General features: G+C 43.3%; 1 protein-coding gene across 1 annotated transcript in view; it reads left to right on the top strand.

Annotated features, from left to right (window-relative positions):
* Nucleotides 1-22,387, top strand: part of CDC5L (cell division cycle 5 like) — a 49,744-nt gene that overhangs the window by 20,054 nt on the left and 7,303 nt on the right. Inside the window, exons 13-14 of the mRNA XM_065400601.1 lie at nt 150-395; nt 4,490-4,687. Coding sequence (XP_065256673.1) covers nt 150-395; nt 4,490-4,687 — 444 coding nt within the window. The remainder of the gene's footprint in view (nt 1-149; nt 396-4,489; nt 4,688-22,387) is intronic.

The following is a 22,387-nucleotide window of genomic DNA, read 5'->3' on the forward strand; positions in this document are numbered from 1 at the left end:
TTGTGCTGGTACAAAGTTCTTTAATCATCTGTTACATACAGCTCAGTTTTAAATACCAATATTCTAGTGTGTGCATTGCACAAGTATATTTTGGCTAACATGACATTAATAATGCCTAATGTTTTGGAACACATTTTATTTCTGGCTAGGTAAATGAAACGATTCTGAGACCCTTGAATGTAGAGCCTCCTCTAACAGACTTGCAGAAAAGTGAAGAGCTGATAAAGAAAGAGATGATCACCATGCTTCATTTTGATCTTCTGCATCACCCATATGGAGAGCAGCCTGGGGGTAAAAAGGGGAAAGGCCCAGGATTTGGAACGAACAGTGCGGAGCATATTACATACCTCGAACAAAATTCTTATGAGAAGCACTCCAAAGAGGACCTCAAGAAGGTAAGAACGATGTGTCACAGGATTACTGACATATGGGCTCCAGGTACTATGATCCTGTCATCTTGCAAGGAAAACAAGCTCAAGCCTGGATGAAATTTAGTGGGAGACCTCTAAGCAACATGTAGGTGCTGCAGGAAGTGTTACTGAAGATGCAGCAGGTGGCACTCTCCCCTGGGGGTTATAACTGAGCCAGTGCTCCAACATGGTGTTGGGAGGCACTGTGTGGTTGGAGGTGCTGTCCTTTGGATGAAACGTAGAACTGTGATCCTGATCACCTGTCTGTTAGTAAGAGTAGGAGCTCTATAGCCTCTCCGGTTGCCAAATTACATCTTGATAACAGTCCGTTCCATGAAATTAAATGACCCCAAAGTTTGAATTGGATCTGATATTATTAACTTCCAATCTTCTACTGGCTGTGTAGTGTTCCTGTCACTGTTAGATGACAGTGTGTTTCTTTTTGTCACTGCTGAGGTGGAAGCAAATCCGTGTATTATAAAAATAATAATAATACATAACTCTCTATATAACACTTTACATATTCAAAGCACTGTACAGGCATGAACTAAAGCTCACAAAATTCCTGAAAGTATTACCCATTTTGCACATGGGAAAACCTGAGACTGAATGATGAAGTGGATTTCCCAAGCCGTGCAGTGAGTCAGTGGCAGCGCCAGGATTAGAATGTGGGGCCTTCTGACTCATGCAGACCTCACTGTCTTCCAGTATCCATTGCCTGTGTCACAGGGTGTTTAGTTTGTTTTGTAACATTTGGCAAGCGCTTTGAGATCCTTTTGAGATGCTATAGAAGGGTGAACTATAATATGGAAAATAATAATAAAGCATTTTCGATCCCCTTTCCCATCTAATCACTCAGCTTCTAAATAGACTCTAGCTATATCCAGCTATAAGCCTACAGCATTTGATTTAGGCCATTGCCAAGGCTGCTGCTCTACATCAATATGATCCTCAGTTACAACAGCTGAACTTAAACCATAGCTGGCTGGACATGGCTATGAAGCAGAATTGGCTGCAACTGGAACAAAGCAGCAGGCCTCAGAGCTCCGTTCTCACTTGCATTGTATGCCCAAAGTTATATATCAAGATCTCTGGTTGTGGGAGTTCATTTATTAAGTAGCTACAGATGTTTCACTTCACAGCCAAGTGACTGACTGGCAGGTCAGAAATAAAGCAATGGAGTTGGCTCCTTGAGGCGGTCTCCACTGTGAACGTGTCAGTCATCTTTAACTAAGGTTATGTCTACACTAGCACTTATGTCACTCAGGGCTGTGGAAAAAACACACCCCTGACCGACAGAAGTTACACCGACAGAAGCACTGGTGTGGCCAGCACTGTGTTAGTGGGAGACACTCTCCCATGGACATAGCTACTGCCACTCGTTGGGGGTGGTTTAATTATGCCAATGGGAGAGCTTTCTCCTGTCAGTATAGAGCAGCTACATGGGAGACCTTACAGCGGTGCCCCTTGTAGATTCTCTAGTGTAGATAGTGTAGACATAGCCTAAATGTTTATGGCAATCAAAATGGATGAAAAGTACAACCCCTGTAGTACTGTGTATAAGCCTTTTTCATTGGTAGATTCTGTACAAAATCTATCTAGATTCTTAGACTGTGCCCATCACTGTGGTATTTTAGCACCTACATCCCTGGTTACTTGGAAACATCTTAAAAGATGTATAAATGTGAAATATCTTTCCCTGCCCATATCTGACCCATCATTCAAGAGCTATACTTTGTCCAACTCCAACAATGCTGAACAGAATGTACTTCCAATTTGTTATTAAATTAAAAATTACACTTGAAGATTTCTTAGTAGTAGAAATTAAGTAGATGGAAAATATTGTTAGATCACGTAGTTTGCTTCTCTGCCACTATCAGTTTGTTTCCTAGACTACATTATCTTAGCACTTTGTCCGGACTCTTTTGAAGTGTAACAAGAGTTGGGGCTGCTATCACTTTCCTTAGAGAATATTCCACAGTTTAATAGAGCTCCTGGTCTGGACATTTTCCATATATTCACTAGACATTTTCTTAACTTTAGACAGAATTTGTTTCCCATTCTGTCTGGCTTAATCTCTCTGCACATGGGAGTAGTATCCTCTGTACGTCCAAACTGCACTTTCACATGGAGGTATGGTGGACAATAAGAATGGTCCCTTATGAGGTATTGATCCTCAAGATCCTGCAAGCTTTTCTGATTTTTTTTTTTTTTTCACTTCCTTCTCCAGAAGGTACTGCATTTCCTCAATGATTGCCCTTCTCTGGAAAGGGCTACTAATGATACGCAACATGATACCTGAGCTAATAAAGCTGTGTAGCTTTCACAACCACGTAGTCTAATTCTTAAAGGGGTGAAAATTGATACTAGCAAAAAAATTACCATTTGTGGGATTTAGCTATATTAATAACACTAGGGCTACTCCTTTTCTTTCTTTCTGAGCTACAGGCTTGTGTGGTTAATTAGCTATTCCTTAGATTCACCAGATAAGATGATTTCAGAGACACCCCCCCCCTCCCCCCCGGTGTCCCGATATTTTCTTCCTCTCATCTGGTCACCCTATACCCAAGTAGCCTTCTTGATGGTGTGTTGCTATAAACTATAGTTGAAGTTCAGTAATTTATCTAGTGAATCACTACATTTGAAAACTCAAATGTTTGCCTTTTACATCTGTGTGTAATATTGTAAGAAAGAAGGTGTAGTTATGACTCTGTCAATAGTATATGTCACATGGCGGTTTTTGTTTCTCTTATGTATGTGTTCTGTACAGTACATCAGACCTGATGCTATTGGCAGCAGTCCGTTTCACCGCTCCGTTACACTGACAGAAAGCTGGTGTAACTACATTTGAAGTCGAAGGAGTTACACTGGTATAACAGAACAACTAATTGAGCTCCAGATCTTTGATGCTCTTGGCGCCTTAGAGTTCTGTCTTTTATGCAGTGGGTTCCTGTCCCACAGTAAATGTCATCAGATTATGTTGAGTTATGTGTTGAGAGCTTTTCCTGAAGCTGGAGTGCTGGAGCTCTGGATTTCTTACTTTCTTGTAATGTTGTATTTTAATATTTAGTTTGAAATAGGCCAAGATTTTCAAAAATGACTAGTGAGTTTGGTGCCTCAGATATGGCACATCCAACTTGATATGCCTTTGTAAGATGTGTCAAGGTGCACACCCCGAAATTAAAGCACCGCAGTTTACTAGTCACTCTTGAAAACCTTGGCAGTAATCTTTATTTCTTAAACTTCGTTTTGTCACAAGAACAGTTGCACCACTCTGTGGGTGTGAGAGGAGCTCTTGAAATCTACTTGTCAGTTTGATCTTAATGTCTAAATATCTCTTGTTGGTGTTATTTCAACAGACTGGGACTTGTGCCGTACGTCTCTTTTGGAGGCATATGCGCTCCAGATGGATTGTGTCATGCTTTTTGGTTGTGGGGGAGCATCATGAGTCCTTTCCTCTTCTCTGTTCCTTCCTCATTGTTAAGATGCTTCATAAGCTGATTTGGAAATGGTAGAACATTCAAGTCCTTCTACAAGGTCAAGCTGTATTTTCTTCAGCTGTAATCAGAGTAGTCTTTCTTGCATTGTAGCCCATATTGCCTGGCGCACAGATCATCCATTCCTGCTAGAATAGATTTTCTAAACTGTGCTAAGGAGAGCAAGCAAAAGAAAATAGAAAGTGATGGTGTTTTCCATTCCTTAGGCATGTGCTGAAGCAGCTGTTCTTTCTCCCTCTCTTAAGATATGTACTTGTATCTCTTCCCCCCCCCCCCCCCCCGTTGCATCAGTGCTAGGCACCTCAACCTGTCTCTGCTTGTATTAGGTACAGCAGATTGTTGGGATTGGTCAAATTGTGTGAAATGAGGAATAGCTGCAGTGTAAGTAGCCCCATTGCCTAGGTTTCATTTATAATTTAACGCATTTGTGTTGAATTTCATATTTAGCTTAACCTAAAGTGGGCTTTTTGTATGGAGAGAGAAATTACCCCTGAAACTTGCACTCTAAAGGATTGAAAACAACAAGAGGAGTTTTCTCGTCGTCTGTACTTTGTGATTGTAATTTCTCATCATTTCCAACAGGCCCAGGATCTACTGGCACAAGAGATGGAAGTGGTAAAGCAAGGAATGGGGCATGGAGAGCTTTCAAGTGAGGCTTATAACCAGGTGTGGGAAGAATGTTATAGCCAGGTGTTATACCTACCAGGACAGAACCGCTACACACGAGCTAACTTGGCCAGCAAAAAAGACAGAATAGAATCACTTGAAAAAAGGCTTGAGGTGAGTATCATTTTTCATCACTTGCGTCTGACGAAGTGGGCATTCACCCACGAAAGCTTATGCTCCAATATTTCTGTTAGTCTTAAAGGTGCCACAGAACCCTCTGTTGATTTTTCTGCTTTTTCACTTTGTTTTTTTTTAATGCCAGTTTTCATTGTTTCGACTGATTTACAGATGACTAGATCATTGATTCAGCTATCACAGATCGGATTGCAGAGAAAAGAGAGTCAAGGAGCTCTCCTGGAGCATCTAAATAAAGACCCTCTGCTGTCCACTTTTCTTCCCTAATAGTAGGGGATGGATTTATAAAACATCATGCTTCAGGTTCCCTTCCACAAGTTTTTTAGCATTAACTGTTATAACCCTGGTTATTCTTGTTATCCATATAAACATCCAATCCCTCTTTGAGGCCAAGTGCTTCACAAGATTCAGTGAGTTCCTATGACCCAGGAAAGGAGGGAAGAGAGTGGATCCCAATGACTCCAGTCCATTTAAATAGGAAACTTCAGACTTTTTTATGCATGTTGGGTCCTCTGGACCTGGAATGTAGGTTAGGTTTTGTGTGTAAGTGTAAAATAAAAATGAAACACCTCTTCAGCAAGTTCAGAATAAAAGAAAGGAAAGAGAGAAAAACAGTTCAATGAAAATAATTTGATTGGATTTCAATATTTCACTGGGGTGTCTGCAGTTTGAATATCGCAGCATTGCACTAGGGCCTGGGAAGCAGAAAGTGAAACTACTCTTTCTGCAGTTGTCAGAGTTATGCAAAGTGGCTTCCCCCGTTGTCATCTCACTCACCTCAGGTACATACAAAATGCTGCAACCAAAGGCCCCAATCCAGCAAAACATGTCAGCACAGACCTAAAGGTAAGCACATAGGGCCAAAATTTTCTTCATTGTCTTCCTGTTAGATTAGATTACTCCCCTCCTTGAATCCCTCCATTGGCTTACTCTTACATTCAGCATCAAATGCAAGCTTCTTGTCTTCTGCTTCAAGGCTGTGCATAACTCCTCTCCCTCCCTCACCTACATCTCTTCTCTGTTCTCAACTATTCCTGTATCTGTCTCATTAGCCCCTTGATATTTTTTTTTCTTTTGTCTTCATGCTCTCTTTCCTGCTACCTTGTTCTCCTGCTACCTTGTTCCTTCTTCCCCTGTTATGCAAGGCTATAACCTTCCTTTCATTCTAGCCCTCTTAATTGCTTTTTTCTATTTAGAGCCGTTAGACAATGGCTGTTTCTTCCTTTTTGTTGCTGTACAAACTGATGCATACAAATAAGTGCAGAAAGTACACAGCATTGATAGTGTAAAAAAAGATTTGCTTAAAATTATTTCTTTTGAAAGACTTTTAGTATCAGTAACACTCAAGGAAACCTGATTTATTTCAAAATACAATACAATTACAGTTTTAAGCCTAAAGGTGTCCCTTTAAATAATGCAGGCACCATATTTTTCCATGATAAAAGGAAGATTTCTTTTTTATGTAAATTCTTTATCTGCACACCTATTGTTGCTCGTAGTGAATGCCCTCAAACTGCCGGTACTAAGAAAGTAGCATGCCAGGTAGGTCAGAAGGCTGGATTTGTACTTTGCAAGGTTGACTCAGTGAATTTAAGTAAGTTTGTCTTGTGTTTGTGTGTAAGTGCAAACCAAGAAGCTAATCCCAAGGACAGTTCTGCTGTTGGATGTTTGGGCCACAAATTGTTCAGCTCCAGGTAACTCTATAACTACTTAGGCCTGGTCTCCGCTAAAACATTAGCTTGACCCAGCTACATCGCTCGGGTGTGAAAAATCCACGCTTCTGAGCAATGTAGTTAAGCCAACCTAACCCCCAGTATAGACAGTAGTAGGTCAACTGAAGAATTCTTATTTCAATCTAGCTACCACCTCTCGGGGAGGTGGATTACCTATGCTGGGTGGGAGAATCCCTTCCATTGGCGTAGGTAGTGTCCACACTGAAACACTACAGCAGTACAGCTGAGTTGTGCTGCAGTAGTATTTCAAGTGTAGACAATCCCTTAGTTCCCTTCTAGGGAACTTTGTCCCATTAATACATGAATGTTGGTTATGTTCAGTGTCTTCCAGCAGAGTGCACTATTGCTCTGCATAATGCTTTATGCTGTGTTGCAATGACAGTAAACTCTGCTGTAAAGAATTTTTTTTTTAGAAAAGGTATATCTTAGTTCAGGAGCACCCAGCCTTTGTGGCAACAAGGGCTGGGTTGGCATCTTGCCTAGAGCCTGAGGACTGTATCTAATTTATGTATAAATACACATAATCTTTGGAATTAAAATTAAGTATTACACACAAAAAACTACAACTTTAAGGTAAAGTCAAGCACTGAAAAGTTAGGAAGTGCTAGAATTAAGGATGCCTGTTCTAATTTAGTTCGGACGCCGGTGCCTATGCATGCATTACAATACAGTCTTTAATTACATGATTACTTATTTCTTTTTCTGCATACTCATCAGTGAACAGGATGGATGGTGTTCACTTAATGAGCAGCCATTCAATATTTTTTTCTCCTTGATGTTCAATGTGAGGCCCCATGCTTTATTTACTACATGCTATTCAGACCCTGCTCTGAAGACAGACTTATTGTTTTCATCATGGGCTTTTCTGAGGTGCTATAGTATCTGAGTGCTACACAAATATTTATTAACTTATGTTCACAACGCCCCTATGAGATGAGCGGCTATTATTATCCCCATTTTACAAATGGGGGACTGAAGTATAGAGATTAAGGTCAAAAGTATCAGCTAATTTTGGGGCCCAGTTTGAAATGACTAGGACCTGATTTTGATTTTTGAGTACTTAGCATTATATAGCACATCACATATTCGGAGCACAGCTCTCTTTGCTTCAATTGCAGCTGTGAGTGTTCAGTACTTTGCAAATCAGACCTCAGGATCTCAAGTCATGCACCCAGAAAATGAGGAACACAGAACTAGTGACCACTTGCGAAAAGTATGATTTAAGTGACTTACCTACTGTCACACAGGAACTCTGTGGCAGAGGCAGAGATAAAATCCAGTTCTCCAGGGCAGCATTCAACTTCCTTAACTGTAAGACCGTCCTATCCATTCCTGCAATCCCCTGTCTCATTCCCAATGTTCCTTCTAAATTCTACAACAACAGATGAGGCAGGGGCCCTACTGACAACAGCCTCCTGCACTGTGCAACCCTGATTCATCCCCAGAGTGGGTTCATCCTGTGCACAGAGTGAGGCAGGGTCCCGTGGAAAAAAATAGTATGTGATCATGTAATTAAGGCCTGTATCATAATTCATACACACAAGGAGGTTGAATTAAGGCACAGGAAATCTTAGTTCTGGCATTTCCTAATTTTTGAGTGCTTGACTTTGCAACTTTTTAACATTGTTTTTTCTGTGTAATTTCCTAGTCTTTCAAAACAAAACAAAACAAAAAAAACCCTCAAATTCCATCATGTGGCATTATATTGACCTCTTGATGTGTCGTCCCAGGGTTGGAACCTTTAAATCCACCTCACTGATCTCTGTCACTTGTTCCTAGTAGCTCATAGCAGTAGGTGGTTATCGTTTATGTGAACCAGTATTAGAGGGGGATGGGACACTTTTCACAGATTATTGGTGAGACTCAGGAATCTTGGGTTCCATTCCAGGCTCTGGAGCAGGGACTTGAGATTTGGCAGGGAGTTGGCCTTTGTGTCAGGGATGTGCCTTTTGTCATACCTGTAAAAATCCATCCAAATTTGGCCAAGTTATAAATCTTTGAAAAAACCCAGTTCCCACATTCTCTATTGAGACTTCCATCTGCACGGAGCATGCTCCAGCCTGGCGCTGAGGAAGACTCTCTTTGCAATTGCTGATCGGTGTTGCAGGCCATGGTGAATTAGGGTGACCGGACAGCAAGTGTGAAAAATCGGGCCAGGGGGTGGGGGGGTAATAGGAGCCTATATAAGAAAAAGACCCAAAAATCGGGACATCTGGTCACCCTATGGTGAATATGCATCTGGATTCGGGCACCTGAAGTAAGAGCAGGGAACCTGTCTCTCCTGTGCTGTCAATACTCCCCACCTCTGGACTCAGGCAGACTAGAGGAGGAAGCTGTCTAATGTGAATACAGAGGGGACAAGAGCCAGACCTGTATAGGGGTGGGGAGGAATAGCTTGGGACAAGAAGCAGGGAAGTTGAAGACTGGGACTGACTGGGCAGGGATAATGGGACCAAGGGAGAAAAACAGGTCGAGAGGGGGAAGACAGGAGCCAGTAAGTTTTGGGGAAGTGGCGGGATGGGGGTAGAGGACTGAGATTGGACCAGGTGGGAGAAGATTGGCCGTAGTTAGACAAGGACCTGCAGCGGGCGGGGGGAAGGACTGCCACTCAGATTGGACAAGGAGCCCACGGAGTGACTTTGTGACTGGGAATCGGAGTGAGATTATGACTGGGAGCCGGCAGGGCCAGGGAACAAGCTGGAAGGTAGCAATGGAAGAGACAGATCCAGGTGAAGAAAACGTTGCCAGAATTTTTTAACGGGCAAAACAACATATTTTCCCCCTTGCCTCGTTTTCTGAAATGGCAGAAATTTTAGAACAAAAATTCAGCCTGAGGCAGAGACCCAGCATGGAAAATATCAAACCGAGCGGTTTACATTTTGTAAAAGATATAATCAACTGAACACAGAGTCTTATAATGGGACATGTCAGGAAACCTGTCATGAAAAAGTAAGAAAACTTTTTCTCTTACTTAATTGGCCTCTCAGAGTTGGTAAGACAACTCCCACCTGTTCATGCTCTCTGTATGTGTGTGTATATATATCTCCTCAATATATGGTTCACTCTTTATGCATCCGAAGAAGTGGGTTGTAGCCCACGAAAGCTTATGCTCTAATAAATTTGTTAGTCTCTAAGGTGCCACAAGTACTCCTGTTATTTTTGCGGATACAGACTAACACGGCTGCTACTCTGAAACCTGTATAGGTGGAGTTACCAGCCTCGCTTTTAATACAGGAAGATATTTGCTAGTACTTTCCTCTTCCTTGAGAGATGAGTAAAAATTGTATGTTGTTTGAGTTTGCCAGCAGCAAAAACTGTAGATGGTCAGCTTTTGGGGCTGCCTTTAAACCCTCAGATTGAACTAAAATCTCATGCAAAGAAAATGTAGGCGTTGCTGTGCTGGCTAGAGGCAGCTGTATATAAGGTGGTGATTGTGTAACATTTCCATATGGGCCTGTTACACCACAGTTCTAATATAACAAAGCCCAGTTATTCCTAGCTCTGTCTTCACTGCACAGAAATTACCAGTTAGATTTATGGTGTGGATAAATAGTCATCTTCTTATAATCCGCCTGGTTCCACTGCCTGCCGGATTGAGTGACGCGTATTTTGACGGGACATTTACCTCTGTGAAATTGATTGTGCAATTACCAACAGCAGATTGTGCAATTAGTGATTGAACTCTGCAGGAGGAGCAGGTTAATTATGGAAAGCCGCCTGCTTATGCCTGGATAAGCAATCTTGCTGTTCAGCAATAACGAGAAATAAGAAAAACTGCCTGATGATGATGGTAGTTTGAATGCTGGAATGTTTGGTTCAGTAATATTGCACTTCAGTGATGTGAAACTTTAGTCTGGGGATTTTAGAGCAGTTGACAAGCAGTAACGAATAAAGCCCCTCGACATCCCTTTGAGGTAAATAAGTACTATTCTCATGTTATAAATGGGGAAACTGAGGCACACAGACATTACTAGACCAAGGTGTCACTTGAAGTCAGCAGCAGCACTTGAGACTCCTGATCCGCAGTCCTGCTCTTTTTCACTACAAGGTTACCCACCCTCCCTCCCTCCCTTTCTAGAATATTGGTATGTTTTTTTGACATGCAGCTGTAAGGCTAGTGGCACCAGGAATTGGAATTTTCTGATGTGACATTGGTATTCGGCAAGCGGTACAGCCAAAATAATACCATACCTTGTCCCCCCTCCTTTTTCAAGCAGAATATTTTTGGACTTAATGCATTGATTGTAACTTTCTGGTGAAAAGTATACCACTTCAGGTGCAATGAGAGATGGCAGGAGCATCTTCTTAATAAGTTAGTTTCTTTCCTTATTAGTTCAGATTTCTGCCAGCATTACTTTGTGTTTGAAGAAAGAAAGTTCATAATACTGGCTTGCAGCACATAAATATTTTATTTCCATTGTGGTAGTTATGTCGTCATTTCAGTTAATTGCTAAATTATAAATGTAATTCAAAGTCAAGAGAGGAAACTCTTGTTACATTGTATCCACAAAGCACAGTAAGTTATACTTTCCACACAGTCAGATTTGCAAATGTGTCTTTTGCTGAGTAAGCACAATGCACTGAGGCTACATTAGCTAGTGCTCTTTGTTGGTTGCTACTTTGAACTTGGTAGGAATGAGCAAGATGGTAACTTTCCAGACCAGGCGGCCATTTTTGCTCCTCTACACAGCCAAGTTTGACTGAATTCAGTTTCACTGGAAAACCCTAGTTTTACTCTATGGGTTACATGCTATGCTCTGTGCTAGTGGATGCTTCAATTACTCTTATTTTATTGGACATACACAAAATACTATCTCTGGTGTGTCTTCTGAAAACCCACTTGAAGTTTTAAGCTTTAGAGATCTGGTTGGTTAGGGTAGAAAGGGAAAAAGGACACTTTTTAAATAGGAATGACCCTTCATTGTCCAAGTACAAATGGGGAAAAATTACAAGATTTTTCAGTCTCATCTGGTTTATCAGGTGGCTGAAATATGGTGATACCCAAGGGAGGAAAGGCTGAGAAATACTGGCAGTGTGGTAACAGCCTTAAACGCTTGTACTCAAATTTCTGTTTTAGGTATCACTGCAACAGGTATAGAGTTGCCTAGGTGGTGCAGAGTGTCTGCAGACTTGTAGAGAATAAAATCTACTGAGGTATAGTTGGGGGCAGAAAATCACACCTCTCTTCAGGCCACAGGTTCATTAAAGGCCTGAGCCTCCAGATATCTTGTCTACACACCTAGCTACCTATCAGGCAAAATAAGGAAGAACTGGCGCATTTTCCATGTTATCTGATGATGCTTATACATTGATGATAATACTTAACATGATAGCTGCTGAAGGCATATACCAATCATGGGTATCCCAAATGGTTAGACTAATCCCGGAGTTACCATCTCTACCTGTAATATAAACACATTTTCAGGGAAAGGGAACCATAGCTGAATGGGCACACATCTTGTACTAATAAATCTGAAATGTTTGCCATATAGGCTGGATAGGAACCTGGCCCCTCTTTCTCTTGCCCTTCCAGGAATGGAACAAAGCAACCACCAGCAATGTAGGTGGAAGGGAGGCAATAAAGGGGTCAGAAGAAGTGATAATGTTCCTTAGCAGCAGATACATCCACAATAAGAAGATACTTTCTCTTGGGAGGGAGGAGACTTATGGTTAGAGGCAGGAGTCCTGAGTTTTGGGCCCAGTGCTGCCAAAGATTCACTGCATGGCTTTGAGCAAGTCACTTAACTTCTCCATGCCTCAGTTTTTCAGTCTTTAAAATGGGCATAACACCTACCTTGCAGGAGTATTGTGCAATTCCATGTTTGCAAAGTAGTCGCAGTGCTCTGGCTGGAAGTTGCTACAGAACTGCCAAGTTGTATTACTCCTGTTTATAATACATTCAGTGTAACATCCTTTCCATTCAGAATGTGAACATCTGAAACCTGAAGCACTGAGTAGTTATGAAACTCTGCTTCCTTTCATGCTACAAGCAAGGACATTGGTAAATTGGAGAGGGTTGAGAGAAGAACCACAAGAATGATTAAAGGATTGGAAAATGTTCCTTCTCAAGGAGCACAAACTAGTTAGCTTAACAAAGAAAAGGTTAAGGAGTGTCTTGATCAGTCTGTAAGTACCTACATGGGAAACTCTTTAATGGGCTCTTTAATCTAGCAGACAGAGGTATAACACGAGCCAATGGCTAGACGTTGAAGACTGGAAATAAGGTGTACATTTTAACAGTGAGGATAGCTAACCATTGGAACAATGTTTCAAGGGTTGTGGTGGATTGTCCATCACTAGCAATTTTAAAATCAAGACTGGATGTTTTTCTAAAAGATCTGTTCTAGTTCACACAGGAATTATTTCAGGGAAGTTCTATGGTCTGTGTTATGCTGGAGGTCAGATTAGATGATCACAGTGGTCCCTTCTGGCCTTAGAATCTATCCAAGCTTTCCCAGGCGTTTAGAATAAAATCAGTTGCCCTCCACGTTCAGATGAAGTCACAGATTTGAGACTTGGTTTTATTTTTGCCATTCCCCGTAGTTTCTGCCTTACAGTCACAAGGTCCCCTCTCCACAAGCATGCCCTGGGTTAGGATGTCTGTTACAGAACTGATCAACACTGGACCATGGAGTCTGCTTATGAGGGAGAAAGTAAATTTGGTTTTATTCAGAAGTGAGCAGTTCTCTAGGACTTCAACCTTTGGGACACTGGTGCTAGACAAATGAGTTGGTTGGAAACTAGCTAAGAATATTGCTCCTTGAGGGAGAATGACTTACAATAGCACCTGCAAAGTGCTTTTACACATTCCGTGCACTACATGAACTTTAATTAATCCTCAGCACCTTTGTGAGGAAGATACTACCTTATATATTATGAGGGGCAAATGAGTTCACAGAGAGATGGTCTCACAGGGATCACACAGTGGATCACTGGCAGAGCAAGGAATGTAGTTGTCCTGAATTTCCGTCTCCTAAACAGTCCACTAGGCCATAGCCATACTGCCTCTCACTCATTTAAGGGTTAATATTCTAAGAGGCTATAATGTGTGAATGGTTTGAGAACTGCTCTTGAATGGTTAGAGAACTGCTCTATATTAAAATTTTATTAAAGCTAATGTTTAAAAATGTATATAATGCATAGGTTGGGAAAAGAGTGTCTGTACATTGGGTATAATGCTTAGATTATCCACAAATATAAAGTTAGTTTTTACAAGTCATATGATACATAGAGTACATAATCAGCAATATTTGGGTAATTTAGGTGAATAGATTTAACAATACAGTTTAGATATTAGAATCCGAATACTCGGGTAAATCACTCATGAAAAGTTATACAGGGATTTGATTGTGGAAAGCAAAATATATCAATGAGTGGAGATTGTCCCTCAGTAATTGAGTATTAGGTTGGTTGCCAATTTAGAAAATACAATCCATGAGGAAAGTATTTGTTACTTTCCTGACTGCGCTTCTCATCGGCACTCCAGCTCATCCCTCCTGGTATTGCCGATGTCCAGTGATGTGTTATATAGATGTCCCTTGAACACCTGATTGCATCCGACACCATGAGTTGCCGCATCAGCCGAATGTAGCATTGACCGATTCCGCATTCTCTCAGCACTCACTCATTACTGGGGTCCCATGAGCCTAAGGCTCCGACGATCAGTGCGTGTGTCTGGACCTGGTAACCCTTAGCTCTCAAGATTTCAGCCAGAGGGGCATATTTCTCTACCTTTCAAGCTCGGGCATTGTAGAAGGCCGGGGTCCTGTTCTCGAACAGCACTGTGATGTTCACCATGACGATCTTCTTCCGGTCCTCGTTGGTGATGACAATGTCTGGTCGCAGTTGGCTGTCAGTTCCGGGGATGGCGGAGTTTACGACAACCTTCGCCACGGGTGGCGGGATGGCTCTGGATTGCACCAGACTTTTACCCAGTTGGTGGATTCATTTGTGTCAGTGCTCAGCAATGGCATTGCTCATGAATCCTTTAAGACATGCCAAGAATCCAAATAGAACTGGAAGTTGGCAGTCAAAAAAAAAAAAAGTGAGGTAAAATGGCTGGCAGTTACGTGTTGCTTAATCAGCTACCATTAGTGAGGTGGGGACTCTTTACTAAAACCATTGCATTTTGGTAAACAAAGCTTAGACATTTGAAAAGGTGATTCATAATAGGGATCTGTGTGATTAGGAATTAAGGTAATCCTTTTTAGCACTGACATAGCTCTCTATCATCAAAGGATTTCACAAACACTAACCATTAAACATTAGTTTATTTTCTGGTCTCTCAAGAATCAGAATGATCAATGGTTTGAGGCCACCTATTTGCCTATGAAGCTATTGCAAAATAATGGCTGTAGTGTAAAACGCTATCAGAGCTTACCTGATAATGGCTCTAGGGTCATCCATTATGTATGTTGCGCAGTCAGGAGGCACGAACTGCTGCTGATGCAGTGATTTGCAGTTCTGCTGTGGTGCTCCAGCTAATCTGGTGATAGCCTTATGGACCTGGGTACTAGCATTTCCTAAAAGCTCCTAGGCTCTCAGTTACTTCATGTGATTAGTATTGTATTGTATTGTGTACTAAGTAGCTAGATGGAGTACTTTGTTCTTCTGATTGACCGGGTAGCATTTTTCTCTGCTTGAATTTCCATGTGATTTTAGCATCCTTTATGACAAAGACACAGAAACCAATATTTTACAATTGGAAAGAAAGGAAACCCAGCTTTCCTATAACATTTTATTTAAAAAGGTAACTCTGTAGCATCCATCACCAGTAGTATCTGATTGTGCATTCCATAAATAAATATGGATATACTATTAATCAAAGCTGTCATTTTGAGAGAATGACAGCTTTGCTGTTGCTGTTGCTATGATCGTATTGTGATTCTATGGGAATAAATTATCACAATGACAAGGAGAGTGATGTGATTTGTTTGTTTTTTACGGGCAATATCTCTTGAGCCACTAGGGGTAGAAACACACAGGCCACATAACAGGCGTGGCCAAACCACGGCTCGTCAGCTGCATGCAGCTCTTTTACAGTTAAAGTGCAGCTCATGGACCCCCTAATGCCCACCCCCTATTTCCCACCTACCAGATTGCGGGGTGGGGAAGCTTGGGGCTTCTGCGCTGCAGAGAAGGGAGGTCTCTGGACTTTAGCCCTGCGCCCTGACAGGTGCCGCCCCGCAGGGCAGGTTGTGCATATCTTGCAGCTCTCGAATTTCTGAAGATTATCGTATGCGGCTTGGAGGGTCTGTAAATTTGGCCACCCCGCCATATAAGCTCAAATGCTATTGGGACAAGTAACTTCCAAACACTAGTTATGCATCCATGTTCAGAAAGAATGTTTTGATTCCTGTTGTTCGTTTGGCAGACCAGTGTGCTGTAGCATGTGTGCTGTGTTCTGGCAGAGTGGTGGAATTTCTCTTTCCGGTCAGAGTAGTGCTGTTCTCTAGAAAACCATTGACTGTGAACTTGAATGCCAAAGCATGGAGCCCCCACACACCTTTTGTTTGGCGTGAAAGGTTCGTAAACAGGTGTTGCTTACAGCAGGGGTTCTCAACCTTTTTCTTTCTGAGGCCACCCTCAACATGGTAGAAAAACTCCAGGGCCCAGCCGGTGGGGGGTGAACTTGGGGCTCCGGACCAGGAGTGGGAACCCTTGGGCATAGGCGTAGTTTGACTTCTATTTTTTGGGGAGGGGGGACAAGGGCCAGCGGGGCTCTGGCCAGCTCTGCACAGCAGGGTCCAGGCAGGGAGCGCCATCTTGACCCCCGACTCACCTCAGCAGGCCACCCACCTGTCTGGGGCTGTGTGCAGGAGGTTACTCCCTGAGGGCTCTCCTGGGCCCGGAGCCACCCTGGCAGCTCTGACCGGCTGCGTGAGCAGTCAGAGGGGGCTGGGAGCTGAGGAGCAGCCACAACCCCGGGCACCAGCAACAGATGGGGTGGGGAGCTCGGGGTTTCAGCCCTGCACCGCTCCTGGCTTCAGTGGGGGAAGGAGGGAGGGGTAGAGAGGGGGAGCTCTGGGTTTCAGCCCTGTGCTGCTCCTGGCTGCAGTGTGGGAGGGGAAGGGGGAGAGCTCAGGACTTCAGCCCTGCGCCACTCCCAGCATCAGCCCAGTGAGGGGGCTCGGGGCACCAGGTTTCAGTGGCGGGGCTCCACAGACCCCCCAGGAGGCCACAGACCCCTGATTGAGAACCGCTGGTCTACAGTATGGTATTGAGCTGGGGGGAGAATGAGAGAATTTAAATACTGAAGAGGGAAAAGACTTCAGGAAAGTTTAAAAAAGAGAGAGGGAGAGAATCCAAGGCAACACCTCTTTATTAAAATCATACTTCTCTAGGTTTATCTTTATTGGGATCAATCATTATGATGGGCCGGGTTATTCAGTGTATTGCAATTATAGCAGGTAATTTCCACATAGGGATGTTAAAAGGAGATGTGATCTAAATGAATCTAGTGTTTATAAAGATTGCTAATGAACTTAGTCAGATCTGGCGCCTATGGATTTTTTGTGTTTATAAAATAAATCCAGTATTTAGCTAATTGGATCACCATTTTCAGAGAAAGTTATGAGCTTGTGTGTTGGTAACAGCCAGGGAACCGAATTGTTAAGGGTGTAACATGATATAAATCTTGTATTGGCTTTATTAAAAAAAATCCTACCAAAATGTATTATGAAACTTGAAGGAGGCTCATAACAATCCCCACCTCCAGCAACATATTTCATTCATAGACTGCTGTTGAGTTATTAGTTGTGATCTTGGCCAAACTGTTCAGGAGACAGTCTGCCACAAGTGTTAATAAACAGTAGTGGCATGTAATCTATATAATAAAGTGCAAAAGAGTGGTTCACCCTTAGGCCTCCTGATTGTTGGATTAAATAGGAACATAAAATGTTAGCTGGCCTTTTCTCATTTGAGTTATGTCTGTTTTCAGTTCTGGGATATAATTGTATACAGTAATACCTCACTTCAGGGAATTTTTATTGAGTACTTTTTCTATGAAAAATCAAGATGCCTGAGTAAATCAGGTTTAAATCTCACTTTGCATAATTTTTAAGAGATGTCCAACTCAGTGGCCTTATTGAATACAGTACACAGGTAGTACCTTTATCCTTGCATCCAAGCTACATTAAGAAATGCTCCTCTTTAGTATAATAGTGAAGTGCTAAGCTTATAGTGTGTTGAACCATATGGAGTGGTAGTGTTGATTAGCTGAGCTTGTGCTAAAGTTGACGTAATTAGTTAACTTTTGAAGATGGTAGCCTTTACTGTCTGACCAGAAAGACTATTTAAAACCATTATTGTTTTATTACAGTAGACCCTAGAGCAGTGGTGGGCAACCTGCGGCCCGTCAGGGTAATCTGCTGGTGGGCCGTGAGCCAGTTTGTTTACAATGACCGTCCGCAGGTACGTCCGCCTGCAGCTCCCAGTCTCCACGGTTCACCGTTCCCGGCCAAGGGGAGCTGCGAGAAGTGGTCGCCAGCCTGCGCTGCTTCCCGCAGCTCCTATTGGCCAGGAACTGCAAACTGCGGCCACTGGGAGCTGCAGGCGCCCATGCCTGCGGACAGTCAATGTAAACAAACTGGCTCACGCCCCACCAGCAGATTATCCTGACGGGCCGCAGGTTGCCCACCGCTGCCCTATAGTCTTCAGCTGAGATTAGGGCCCCATTATGCTAGCAAGGTAGAGATGGGCCCTACCCCAAGAGCTTACAATCTGAATAGGCAAAACAGACAAAAAGATGCTTGAAGGAAAGATGATGAGGAACTGAGGCCTGGAGCTATTGGTGAGTTGCTGAAGGTCACACATGGAGTGTTTGGAGGAGGTGAGAAATGAATCCAGAACTCCTGAGTCCCAGTCCTGTACCTTAACCACAAGACTGTCCTTCCCCTCATCCTTGCACAGTGTACATCCAGTGAAGAAATCCTTGGACTCTGTTTTGTTTTGTTAAAGTGGGAATTGGCACAGAAACCTAAGGTTGCATAACCCCCCCTCTTTCCCAATCACTTCTTGACGTTTTCATATATCGGACTGAAACTTTCCATACTTGGCCTTTGCTCAAAACTGGCAGAAAAAAATGGCACAGTCATTTGTGAATACAAGGAGGGTGGAAGAAAAAACACTTTATTTTAAAAAATAAATTCTTGTGACCTTTTGTTTGGTCTACAGCCGAAACAGGTGACTGCTGACACTGGCATGGAAAGAGCTCCCAGCGCCAGAGGTCCCTGGGATGCTGGGGGTCTTAGTCCCCGTGGGTCCATTTGAAATATTGGTGTAATTTAACTCGTGTTCCAGTGTCACGTGGTATGGGGGTATAAGTTGCTTCATACTGGTAGAGCTTTGCGGTGACACCCTGATTCTCCAGAGTTATCAAGCAAGTTGTCTCCGTCACTGACAATTTAAATCAAGATTGAATGTTTTTCTAAAAGATCTGCTCTAGGAGTTATTTTAGGGAAGTTCTATGGCCTGTGATATACAGGAGGTTAGACTAGATGATCACAATGGTTCCTTCTGGCCTTGGAATTTATTGATCTAGGAATCTATGATTGCAGCCCTGTCTGGAGCACATAGCAATTTTCCCTCCTCCTACTTTACAGGAAATCTCCATTCCCTTAACTTCCCTAACACATACTAATTCTAGATACCTTCCCATTCCCTACCTTCATCCCACAGAACAAACCATGGGCCAGGAGTTTGGGGTAGAGGGAAAGGTTGCATATTGATATTTAGTGATTGCAGCTGAAGGGCTCCCTGATAACTGCTTTTGTAGGTGGCTCCAGGTTTGCTCCCAAAGGATCCACTGCACATCTGTAGAGAGAAATATAGTACACAGGGGCTGGAAGGGGAAGGTTCCTGTGTCTTTTTAAGAAATACAAAGGTTTTGCCCTGATCCAGTGATATTGAATCACTTTGCCCATGTCTGTGCACATTGTTCTGTTCCAGGATAGTGGGTGCATCAGGCAGCATGACCAGAATTGGCCCAGAAGCAGTAGGAAATAAGTAACTAAGCAGAGAAATCCTTCAAGCGTTTTTAATTTTCCTGTTATTTTCACGAGGAAAACAGTTGTCAGACTTCATTGAAATCCATTTCTCAGTTTTAAGGAAAGTGCATTTAAACACACCTCTCCTTAACAGCTTTGAGTTTTAGCCAGGTATCTGAGCCTTAACGTTTTATGAAGCTTGAACTAAAATTATATGCAGTTCTTGGCATTAATGTAGCAGTCAGCAATTTTTAATACTTAGAATTTGTTACAAAATGTTGAGACAACACACACCCTCCCCCCCGACCCTTCCACGGGGTCCTTAAGTCTTCTAGTTTGGGTGGCAGAGGGAAAGGTGAGGAATGCTCCAGTTTCTTGGTTACAGGCTAGGAAGGAAGGAATAGATGTTTTTTCTGTTTTTAAATATTTAGCAGGCACCAGATATTACCGGCAAGTGGAATAATGTTTGATGCGCCCCCGCTGGAGCGCCGCAGCGTTAGTGTGAACGAGGTGTTGCATTACTGTGCTCTGATCAGCCTCCGGAAGCGTCCCATAATCCCCTTAAGTCAAGTGGCCACTCATTGTCATTGTTTTGGATATGCCCTTTGAAAGCTCCATTTGACAGCAGGCTGATTATCTGCTCCGAGACAAAGCAACCATTACTGTGGAATGCTGTGTGAGTGAGAGAGAGAGAGGTGGGGGGAGGGGGAAGTCTGCTGCTGCCTGAACTTACAAGACAGCATGCTGACATGCTCTCAGCCCCCCCAAAAACCCACTCTCTCTCCCCCCACATACACACAACACACTCCCTGTCACACTCCACCCCCCCCCATTTGAAAAGCACTTGCATGCTGGGATAGCTACCACAATGCACTGTTCTCTGTGGCCGTTGCAAGAGCTGCTAATGTGGCCACGCCAGTGCATTGTCAGCTGTCAGTGTGGACAGACTACAGCGCTTTCCCTACTGCGTTCTACAAAGGCTGGTTTAACTCAAAGCGTTCTACATCTGCAAGTAGCCGTGCCCTTAGAATTAGGAGTATTTGTTTGTGTGGGGCCAGCCTATGTCATTGCTGGGACTGTGGTCTCCAGCATTTTAATGGGAAGCTATATAAAGCACAGATTATACACTTGGTTCTGCTATACAATCCTTCTCTCTTATAGTGAAGTCATTTCCAGCCTCTTCCCGTGAGCAACTTCATTGTAAATGGAGGTTGGCTTTTGTGCACTGCAATACAATGAAACAATGTGGTACTCTCTTCTCCTTTGCTATAAGTAGAGTTTCATTATATCAGAGTTCTCTACCTACCTATGAATCTTTCCATGCTGTGGCATCCAAGCATAAATTATTCCAAAGACTTGTTTTTTAGTAGTAGTAATCAGAAAAATGGTCCATTTATTACAACGCTGTATTTGTTGATGAAGTAACAATACATTTAACCATCTGCACATTTAAAGTTTTCATAGTTTTTTAGTCATAAAGTAACCTCAGGAAGATTAGGGAGTGTAACAACGTTCCTCCTCTATCTTGGTGGGTCCTGCGCTTATTGGTGGATTTTCTTGCCTCAGAGAGTCACCGTGTGGGTTGGGGAACAGCCAGAGACCTTCCCCTCTGGAAGATCCCACAGTCCAGGTCAGTTGGGAGGTTTGGGGGGAACCCGGGCCCGCCTTCTACTCCGGGTTCCAGCCCAGGGCCCTGTGGACTGCAGCTGTCTATAGTGCCTCCTGTAACAGCTGCATGACATCTACAACTCCCTGGGCTACTTCCTCATGGCCTCCTCCAAACACCTTCCTTATTCTCACCACAGGACCTTCCTCCTGGTGTCTGATAACGCTTGTGCTCCTCAGTCCTCCAGCAGCACACCCTCTCACTCTCAGCTCCTTGCGCCTCTTGCTCCCAGCTCCTCACACTCGCACCACAAACTGAAGTGAGCTCCTTTTAAAACCCAGGTGCCCTGATTAGCCTGCCCTAATTGATTCCAGCAGCTTCTTCTTAATTGGCTCCAGGTGTCCTAATTAGCCTGCCTGCCTTAACTGGTTCTAGCAGGTTCCTGATTACTCTAGTGCAGCCCCTTCTCTGGTCACTCAGGGAACAGAAAACTACTCATCCAGGGACCAGTATATTTGCCCTCTACCAGACTCCTGTACCCCACTGGTCTGGGTCTGTCACAGGACTCATTTATTTATGTGATTTTTTTTCTTTAGATGTTTACAAATGTTGAGAAAGGGGCACTTCTTCATATACTCTTGATCAGAGGTTTTCAAACCGTGGGGCATGCCCCCTTGGGGGGGGGGGGGGCAAGTAGCGATGCCAGGCAGCTCGGGCCGCCGATGCCAAGTGGCTCGGGGAGGGAGCGCCCTCTACCCCCTGACTCACCTCAGAAGGTCACCCAGCCTGTGGGTCAGTGTCAGCATCTGCGGTGGCTGCGCTGATTTCTGCTCCCAGCAGCCTCTGTGCCCAGCGCTGGCTCCACCCCCAGAGACTGTCGCACGTACCTTCCCCCACCCTGAAAGTCCGAGAGAGGAGGGGCAGGTATTGTGTCTGTTTTTGTCTGGCTTGTGGGAGAGGGGGTTGCAACTAAAAATTGTAACTCAAAGTCGGGGCTCAGCTGAAAAAGTTTTAAAACCACTGCTCTAGATACCCTGAAAATACGTTGAAAAGAGCCACAGTCCAGTTCAGTCTAACCCCTACCAGCAAGCCAGGCAGCTCAGAAGCGCAAATCTCTCTCCCTTGTCCCATTAACAGTTTCCCACCCTTACAATCCCCTTGTTTTTCTGTATTTTGCCTATTAAAATACTGGTATGTAAAAGGCTCTAATTCGCACGTTTAGTTCTAGAGTAAAACTCGTTAAGAAGTTGAGTTCTACAGGAGTTGGCATTAATATCTGCTTTGTCCTAACATGGATCATGTGACTATAATGGTTGTGATTGATTGGTGTGGACGTAGGTGTCTTTTTGAGTAT

This window comes from Emys orbicularis, chromosome 3 (genome assembly GCF_028017835.1).
Source record: "Emys orbicularis isolate rEmyOrb1 chromosome 3, rEmyOrb1.hap1, whole genome shotgun sequence".
Taxonomy (NCBI): domain Eukaryota; kingdom Metazoa; phylum Chordata; order Testudines; family Emydidae; genus Emys; species Emys orbicularis.